This window comes from Boleophthalmus pectinirostris, unplaced genomic scaffold (genome assembly GCF_026225935.1).
Source record: "Boleophthalmus pectinirostris isolate CB_2022bp ecotype Guang Dong unplaced genomic scaffold, ASM2622593v1 HiC_scaffold_12, whole genome shotgun sequence".
Classification (NCBI taxonomy): Eukaryota; Metazoa; Chordata; class Actinopteri; order Gobiiformes; family Gobiidae; genus Boleophthalmus; species Boleophthalmus pectinirostris.
This window is the reverse complement of record NW_026571018.1, coordinates 37638994-37648284: the sequence shown is the minus strand read 5'-3', so window position 1 is coordinate 37648284 and position 9291 is coordinate 37638994. Positions and strand designations below refer to the sequence as shown.

The following is a 9291-nucleotide window of genomic DNA, read 5'->3' as shown; positions in this document are numbered from 1 at the left end:
GTGCATTTGTGGTGTGTTGAATTCATGGTAACACTGACCACTTACCTCGTGTATCTGACTAAAACAGGGAGTTGAAGCTTGAGGTGGTTGAATTTGAAAAAAGTGGAAACGTGGAGGAGAGCTCGTGAAACGCAGCTGTCTGTTCGTCTCTGTTCGCTGTCTCTTAGTGAAATGAAGACCTTAAGTTAACTTCCCCAGAACCTGATTCCACGGTACCATGGCGACGCTACGGCGACGCTATTGCATCATTAAGCAGAAATTAGAATATAATTTTTTAAAATAATTTTGAAAATAAACATATTGTGTCCAAGCTCAAATCTGACCTTCCAAAATGTTCCAATACATGGAAACATCATAATCCAGCATCAGTACAGTCGGTCTAATAAATATATATATATATATATATATATATATATATAATATATATATATATATATATATATATTATATATATCGCCCATTTCGAGATATACGAGAGATATATAGATATAGATATATAGTCAAGCAAATGGCAACCTTGAAGAGACAACAAGGAAAGCGGCTACGGCCAAATACCTGCAAAGAGTGAGGCAAGTCCTTAGAAGCAGCTCAATGGCAAGAACAAGGTGCAGGCAATCAACAGCTACGCCCTGCCAGTGATCAGATACCCTGCAGGGATTGTAAGCTGGCCAAAGGAGGAGATACAGACCACAGATGTTAAGACACGAAAGCTCCTGACCATGCATGGAGGGTTCCATCCCAAATCCAGCACCCTGAGACTGTACGCAGGCCAGAAGGAAGGGGCCGAGGACTAGTGAGTGTGGGAACCACTGTCCAGGATGAAACATCCATGCTCCTTGAGTATATCAAGGACAAGGCCCCGGCAGATGAGGTGCTCAGAGAATGTCTCAGACAGTGGGGTCCAGAGGAAGAGGTGCTGGAGGGACCATCATGGCAGGACAAACCCCTACATGGGGCGTACCACCGGAACAATAACTGAAGTGGCTGACATCAAGAAATCCTACCAATGGCTTGAGAGGGCTGGTCTGAAGGACAGCACAGAGGCACTGATCCTGGCTGCTCAGGAGCAGGCCCTGGGCACTCGAGCAATAGAGGCCCAGATCTACCACACCAGACAAACCCACGGTGTAGACTGTGCAAGAGGCTCCTGAGACAGTCCAGCACATAACTGCAGGGTGTAAGATCTGGCAGGGAAAGCATACATGGAGCGACATAACCAAGTGGTGGGCACAGTGTACAGAAACATCTGTGCAGAGTACGGGCTGGAGCCCAGGATCAAGGTGGAAACACCTCCAAAGGTTGGTGGAGAATGACCGAGCCAAGATCCTGTGGGACTTCCAGATACAGACTAACAGAATGGTGATGGCAAAAACCAGACATAGTGGTGGTGGTAAGAAACAGAGCAGAGCCGTGGTGGTGACATCGCAATAAGCGATGGTAATCAGGAAAAAGGAATACGAGAAGCTAGAGAAATACAAGGGGCTCAAGGAAGAGCTGGAGAGAGCCTGGAAAGTAAAGGCATCAGTGGTGCCTGTGGTGATCGGACACTCGGGCTGTAACCCCCAAACTGAGAGTGCTACAAACAGATCCGGAAAAACAACGGACATTCAGTCCAGAAAAGTGCAAGTAACTGGGAACAGCAAGATACTGCGCAGAACTCTCAAGCTCCCAGGCCTCTGATAGACGACCCGAGCTCAAATGAGGGTGGGGGGAGAGACCTACCACCGTGGAAGATGAAAAACACTTATATATATATATATATATATATATATATATATATATATATATTATATATATATATATATATATATATATATGTATATATATATATATATCAGTCATTAGGAAATATTAAAGGATCAGAACACATACATAGATTCATAGATACATACATAGATATAGATGGATAGATAGATACATAGATACACAGATAAAAAGATACATACATACATACAGACATACATACATACATACATACATACATACATACATACATAAATAGATACATACAGGACGACGCCTCAACCGCCCTCTCCTCTCACGGCGGCCATTTCATCCAGCCCCTTTGCCTTTTCTTCCATTCTCCTGTTGTGGATACATATCTGTAAAAACACACAAATACTTTTTAACTTTGCATAACTACAAGACGCAAAAGTTAAAAGTGCATATCTGTAAAAACACACAAATACTTTCTTAAAACAGTACTCACATGTACTTGAGACATGTTATTTTAAAGTACCACCACGTATATTTCATTAAAACTTGTGTAGAAACAACATGACAAACCAAAACATCCTGAAACCCTGACCGAACAGTGCAGTGTGTGTGTGCATTTGTCTGTGTGCATTTGTGGTGTGTTGAATTCATGGTAACACTGACCACTTACCTCGTGTATCTGATTAAAACAGGGAGTTGAAGCTTGAGGTGGCTTGGTAATTTGAAAAAAGTGGAAACGTGGAGGAGAGCTCGTGAAACGCAGCTGTCTGTTCGTCTCTGTTCGCTGTCTCTGAGTGAAATGAAGACCTTAAGTTAACTTCCCCAGAACCTGATTCCACGGTACCATGGCGACGCTACGGCGACGCTATTGCATCATTAAGCGGAAATTAGAATAGAATTTTTTTAAATAATTTTGAAAATAAACATATTGTGTCCAAGCTCAAATCTGACCTTCCAAAATGTTCCAATACATGGAAACATCATAATCCAGCATCAGTGCAGTCGGTCTATATGTGCTGTAGCAGTCATTAGGAAATATTAAAGGATCAGAACACATACATAGATACATAGATACATACAAAGATTCATAGATACATAGATAAAAATATACATAGTTACAGAGATACATAAATATATACATAAATACATAGATAGATTCATAGATACATAGATTGATATATCGATACATAAATACAGAGATAGATAAAGACATAAATACAGACATAGATACAAAGATACATAGATAGATCCATAGATAGATACTTAGATACATACACAGATACATAGAAACATAAATAGATACATACATATACACATGTATAGATGCATAGATACATAAATACATAGATAAATACATACAGATACAGATACATACATCAATAAATAAATATATACATATATACATAAAGACATAGATAGATTCATAGATACATAGATCGATATATCGATACATAAATATATATATATGTACATAATACATAAATATATATATATACACACACACACACACACACACATATATATATATATATATGCGATTCAGGACACTTGGATATGTGCTCCTGAAAATGATACATATCTGATCTTTTGCCATGTGACTTCAGTGTGAACGGCCAAAGTGCATTCATCCACCTACACGTTATCAACAAGACACAAACGTCACTATTCTGCGCTGAAGTCAGCGAAAATTTTTAATGAACTCCATGTCACTGAAGTGAAGCACATCACCACTCTTGTCTCCACATCCACACGTTCCTTTCAACGGACGTCGCTGTCGCTGTCCCACAAACACCACGGCCAAAAAACCTCATCCTTCTCCTTCTCAGTCTCCCTTAAAACAAGTAAGTTGTTCATGTTCTGGCTCCGGTACGAGAGGAACTTTAAAATCTCCAGGTGCTCGATGCTGCGTCCATGTTTGGACAACTTCCGTAAACACAGAGACGCTCACTGCGGTTGACGTGTCTCCAGTGTCACATGTGGGACACTTTCAGACCATTTACTGTTCACACTGGAGTCACATACAAGTCGCATTTAATTGGAAATGTGAACGACCTCGAAAAAACATCGGATTTCACAAAAAAATCGGAATTGAGCGTCAAGCCCTGCAGTCTGATCGTAGCCATAGATACATATATAGATACATATATACATAGATACATAGATTCTCACACGAGGCTAAAAGCAGGACATTTTTAAAGTTGAATCAGTTGAATAGACTATTGTCTATTGCCATAAAATGATTTGGTTAATTAAAGCCTAAAATAACAAATGCTGTTGCTGCGTGAACACGGGGAACACCGGGACCTCTCTGTGTGTGCAGGTCCTGAACACACGTACACACCCACAATTTAGACTCACTCTGGAGACACATGTTCACACGTTGGTTCTTGTTCTGGTCTTCGTGTGTTTCATTCTCTGTATTGGTCATTGTTGGCGAAATAATTCTAAAATGAATCGCGGCTGCGTCTGAACAACAATCTGTTATCACGCTGGAGTCATACAGCGCATCATTTCACTGAGAGGTTCGCTTGAATCTGCACCAAATGTCAAACTTTGGTGCGGTTCCTCTGGTGTGAGCGCGAACTCAGGTCCAAACCAGAGACAGTAGTTCCAGACGAACTATTCCAAATGCACCGTGGGAGACACGCAGCCTCTGCTCTGAACCAAGAGCGTGAAGGACGATCGCTCAGAACAACATAAACCAACCAATCTGGACTCACACTTCTGTCCGGATGCTGCACCACCTCAGAACCACCCGCGGTTCTTGAGCGGGGAGGACCAGACCAAGGACCAGACCAAGGACCGGACCAAGGACCGGACCAAGGACCGGACCAAGGACCAGACCAAGCACCAGAGCCCAGCCCCGTCCTGAGGGTCTGAGCTGCGGTGATGTTCCTCTTTATCTCTGTTTCTGCTGCTGTTTCCCTCAGATCTTCTGCTCTGGGCTGGTGTACAAAGTTCTACATGTTGCTGTTTTATGAGTTCATGGTGACAGGTTGAGATGAGGACGGTCCGTGGTCTGAACAGGAAACATCAGTGTTGATCATTGGAGGTATCGCTGTTTTCCCGGGAAACAGAGGCGCGTCAATCGGACCAGTTTTGTTTGGTTTGTCGGTGTGAAAGTTCCACTCTGGAGTCTATATGATACATGAAAACTACTTTATTGCCTGGTGCGGACCAAATAATCGAACGAGCGAAGTGAAAACGCCCGGTCTGGTCCTGCTCTGGTCCCGGACCTGGTTCAGTCCTGGTTCAGTCCAGCATCACAGTCACTGAAGTCACGTAAAGGGAAATTCATTTAAACACAAAATCAAAAACTGAAAAAAACGATTCATTATCTGTTTTTTCCATGTTGGGTTTAGAGACAAACAAGGGAAATGTTTTTTTGTTTGTTTTTGTTTTTGTACAAATAAGGGAAATGTGGCTCTTCCCCCGTCTGGGAGTATGACGTCATCACATTCTAGAACCTGAAAACCTCCCAGTTCCATCAGGTTCACGGTGCCGATGACGTCATACCTCTAAAGTTCCATACAGTCTTGTTACCATGACAACTCCGGAACTTTGAGACTAAAAGACTAAAAGACTAAAAGACTATGAGACTAAAAGACTAAAAGACTATAAGACTAAGATTAAGACTAAAAGACTAAAGACTAAAAGACTATAAGACTAAAAGACTAAGAGACTAAAAGACTAAAAGAGTAGCACGCTGTGGGCTAGCTTCTTTCTGACTGAGTGTGGATTCAACATGAGGTATGGATGGGACAGCTGGGACCAGAGTGGTGCTGCTGGCCTGTGGCTCCTTCAATCCAATCACCAACATGCACCTGAGGATGTTTGAACTAGCCCGAGACCATTTGGAAGACTCTGGTTACCAAGTGGTGAAAGGCATTATCTCTCCAGTTGGTGATGGCTACAAAAAGAAAGGTTTAATTGAGGCCAGACATCGTCTGGAGATGGCCCGACTGGCTTCAGAAAACTCCTGGATTACAGCGGACTCCTGGGAGTGTTTACAGGCAGAATGGTTAGAGACAACTAAAGTTGTTAGACATCACTACAATGAATTACTTGCTCAAGAGCAGAACAATGACGATGTGGACACTGTCAAATATGGAAAAAAGAGACGCATCGAGGACAACCATTATGTGGCTTCATCAGCTCCTCAAAACAGAGATAGCACTCGTCTGATGCTGTTGTGTGGTGCTGACGTCCTCGAATCTTTTGGTGTTCCCAATTTGTGGAAGCAGGAGGACATTGAGGAAATTGTTGGCCGCTTTGGTTTAGTTTGCATTACGCGTAGTGGTAATGAACCTCTTAAATTCATCCATCAGTCGGACACACTGTGGAAGCACCGTAAAAACATCCATATTGTTCAGGAGTGGGTAACAAATGAGATCTCGGCCACTCATGTCCGCCGAGCCATTCGCCGCGGTTGCAGTGTCAGATACCTGCTGCCCGACAGCGTGCTCAACTACATCCGTGAACACAAGCTCTACACTGAAGAGAGCGAGCAGAAAAACATCGGGGTGGTTCTTGCACCTCTCCAGAGATACACTGGTGCCTCCTCAAGCTAAACACTACCTTAAAAGAACAGCAACAAACAGTTTAGGTGCTATACAACATTTGTCTACTCTTCCAATTATAATGCATTCATACAAGACTTGTAAGAGGCGAACGCAAACAACACTGTTATATTTATTGTGATTTATGCCATAAAAGTAGGTAAATTATTGAATATTTGCCTCAGTTTTATTTTGTTTCAATTTTCTTCCTAGTAGACACATCAATCTTACAGAAGCCCTTTTGTAATATGTATGTATATGACTAGAACTTATTTGTTTCATTTATAAGATGCTAAATAAATGTAACTGAAATGATAGAGATTATGTATTATACAATGGGATAACAATTTACAGTACTGCAAAGACAGCCTTTCCGGATGTAGACAAAAAAAATTTTCATCAGTAACTTCAATAAACTTCCCTTTTGTTTTACACTAGAAAAAAAAAAAAAAAGGGTGGGAGACTAAAAGACTAAAAGACTATGAGACTAAGAGACTAATGCCGGGCGTACACTGTGTGATATTTTCGGTCGTGTCACTCAGCCCCAGCTTAAACTGTACGACCAAATCACAGGGTTTAAAAGTTCACAGCTCACGAATCATGTTCTCACACTGAACGAACCGATGCTCGGATTTGACTTGCCTGCTCACACTGTACGTTCACATAACGACCGGAGTTGTCAAAGTTGTTGTTCTGGAAGTAGAAAACCACGAAGAAGAAAACCACGGAATTAGAAAACCACAGATGTGCGGAGACACAATGCTGAATCGGCTCGTGGAACAACTTCAACAGAGCGAAATCCTCACGAGAGGCGACTGGATTTCAAACAAGTTTGATTTTCTTGCGACCTACGAATGTCGATCGGGAGCTGGTCGTGAGTCATTAATCGGTTCTCTTTACCCCATGTAAACTACACGAAGCACGACACACGATGAAGCCAAAACTCGGCCCGATCCCCAAAACAGTCGCACGAGCGAAAAATCGGCTCAAAAAGGGTCAAAAATCGCACAGTGTACGCCCGGCCTAAGAGACTGTGAGACTGTGAGACTATGAGACTAAAAGACTAAAACACTAAAACACTAAAAGACTATGAGACTAAGAGACTAAGACACTAAAAGACTAAAAGACTAAGAGACTAAAAGACTAAAAGACAAAGAGAGTAAAAGACTAAAAGACTAAAAGACTATATGACTAAGAGTCTCAAAGACTCAAAGACTATAAGACTATGTGAGGGAGCCAGTCCGTCTATGATTTTAGGTGGCGTTTTCCCCCTACACGTAACCGCAGCCTGCACTGGCGTGCCCACTCACACACATCCGGATACCGAGTTTGTTTTGTGTCTTGCTTTTAACTTGTTGCTTCTAAATTTACTTTGCTAATTGTTCATAGTTTAAAGTAAATTAATCAACGTGTTATTTTACTAAACGTGGTGAAAATTTAAAGTGAAAAAGTAAGAATCCACAGAGGAAGGAGTAAACATGGACTCAGAGTACATAAAAAAGCACCTGGGACACTGTTTGGCAAAGGGTCTTGCTGAAGTGGCTGAGCAGCGCCCCAATGACCCAATCTTGTACCTCGCTCATTGGCTTTACAAATACAAGGCCAACGTGAAATATGAGACACAGAAAAAGGCTGCAGCGGCTCATATGGAGGAAGAGTTGGCCAAAGCCAGAAAAGAAGCATCACACCTTCAGAAGCTACAGGAGGAAGACAGAAAGCTCAACGAGGAATTTGAAAAGTCTAAACAGCAGTACAAGAAACAACTGCAGTACCTGATACACCTGCTCCTGATGCACAAATAGAAAAAACAGAAGAAAAGACACCAGTGAAAGATGACACAACAGTTAACGCAACCTCAAAAGACAATCCAGACCAAAACAAAGTAAAATCAGAAACTGACAAAGATGCTACAGAGGTGACCCCAACAGATACTGAAAACAGACCACAATCAGCTCCAGAAGGGGGCAGCACAACCCCAGATTTACCTGTCAATGCTGCAGAGACTGAGACCCAAGAGCAACCTAACTGAACCTGCTGAATCTTCAAATACTGATTTAAACCAACCTGAGTCGCAAGCTCCAACCACGTGAGACCCGCTACTCTGCTGTTGAGAAGGAGGGGCTGGCCATCAAGTGGGCATTGGAAAGTTTGCGGTATTACTTGCCAGGACGAGAGTTTGACTTGGACCATGCGCTCCATGTTCATCAAACTGGTTGAGCTGCTGCAGTCAAACATGTCCGAATGGAACGTGAAGCTGAGACCTGACAGAGAGAACATAGTGAAAGTGGCGAAGGCCGTGTACAAAGACCTGTGCACAGGCTCCACAAAGAAATTCGTCAACGAGGATGAGTTATTAGCGACCACGATGGACACCATCCGGAGACACCTGGAGACACCACAGAGCAGACTCAGCTCCTGACGAACACTGCGCCGCTTTTTCCTGCAGGTCCTGTAGGGGGCGCTAGCTCCACACAGGTCCTGTAGGGGGCAGTAGACCGAGCCCCGCAGTAAACACCGCCTGGTACATGCTCCTCTGCACCGGATGTTCTTGATCCGATGGGGAGGAGCGGAACAGAGCAGAAGTTCTTTGGTGAAGGTGTTTAATGAGAGCAAATGTTTCCTCTGCACCGAGTGACCTTCATCTGATGAAGAGGAGACGTCATGTGGAGCTGTTTTTACTTGACACAGAGCGGCGGATGTTCTCTTGTTGGAGAAAAAAACATCAGGAAGATATCAAGCAAAAATGAATAAAATAAAATATTTAAAATAAATTCCTCTCTGCTGCACTCTATTTTTACCTGAAAATCACCAAGTATATTTTCATACCTTTGTCTTTTTTTGGTGTTGTTTATTTGACAAGTATCCAATAAAAATCACATCATGATCTGACTCCTGTGACAATATGTTGATTAGTTATGTCCAAATGTCGTTACAAAGATAAAACAATACTCATGTGGACTTTATTATTATTATTTTTTTAAATGAAAGAGAAACAAAACCTCCAAAATACTTGGAG

General features: G+C 42.3%; 2 protein-coding genes across 2 annotated transcripts; both read left to right on the top strand.

Annotated features, from left to right (window-relative positions):
- Positions 1-5462: 5462 nt before the first annotated feature.
- Positions 5463-6443, top strand: LOC129407429 (nicotinamide/nicotinic acid mononucleotide adenylyltransferase 1-like). Its single transcript, XM_055148432.1, has one exon. It carries the CDS (start codon positions 5469-5471, stop codon positions 6285-6287), a length of 819 nt encoding a protein of 272 aa, XP_055004407.1. The 5' UTR covers positions 5463-5468; the 3' UTR covers positions 6288-6443.
- A 1007-nt stretch (positions 6444-7450) lies between these two features.
- LOC129407430 (DPY30 domain-containing protein 1-like) lies at positions 7451-8077 on the top strand. The gene has a single exon (XM_055148435.1). The coding sequence runs from the start codon at positions 7754-7756 to the stop codon at positions 8075-8077; it is 324 nt and encodes a 107-aa protein (XP_055004410.1). The 5' UTR covers positions 7451-7753.
- The last annotated feature ends 1214 nt before the right edge of the window (positions 8078-9291 follow it).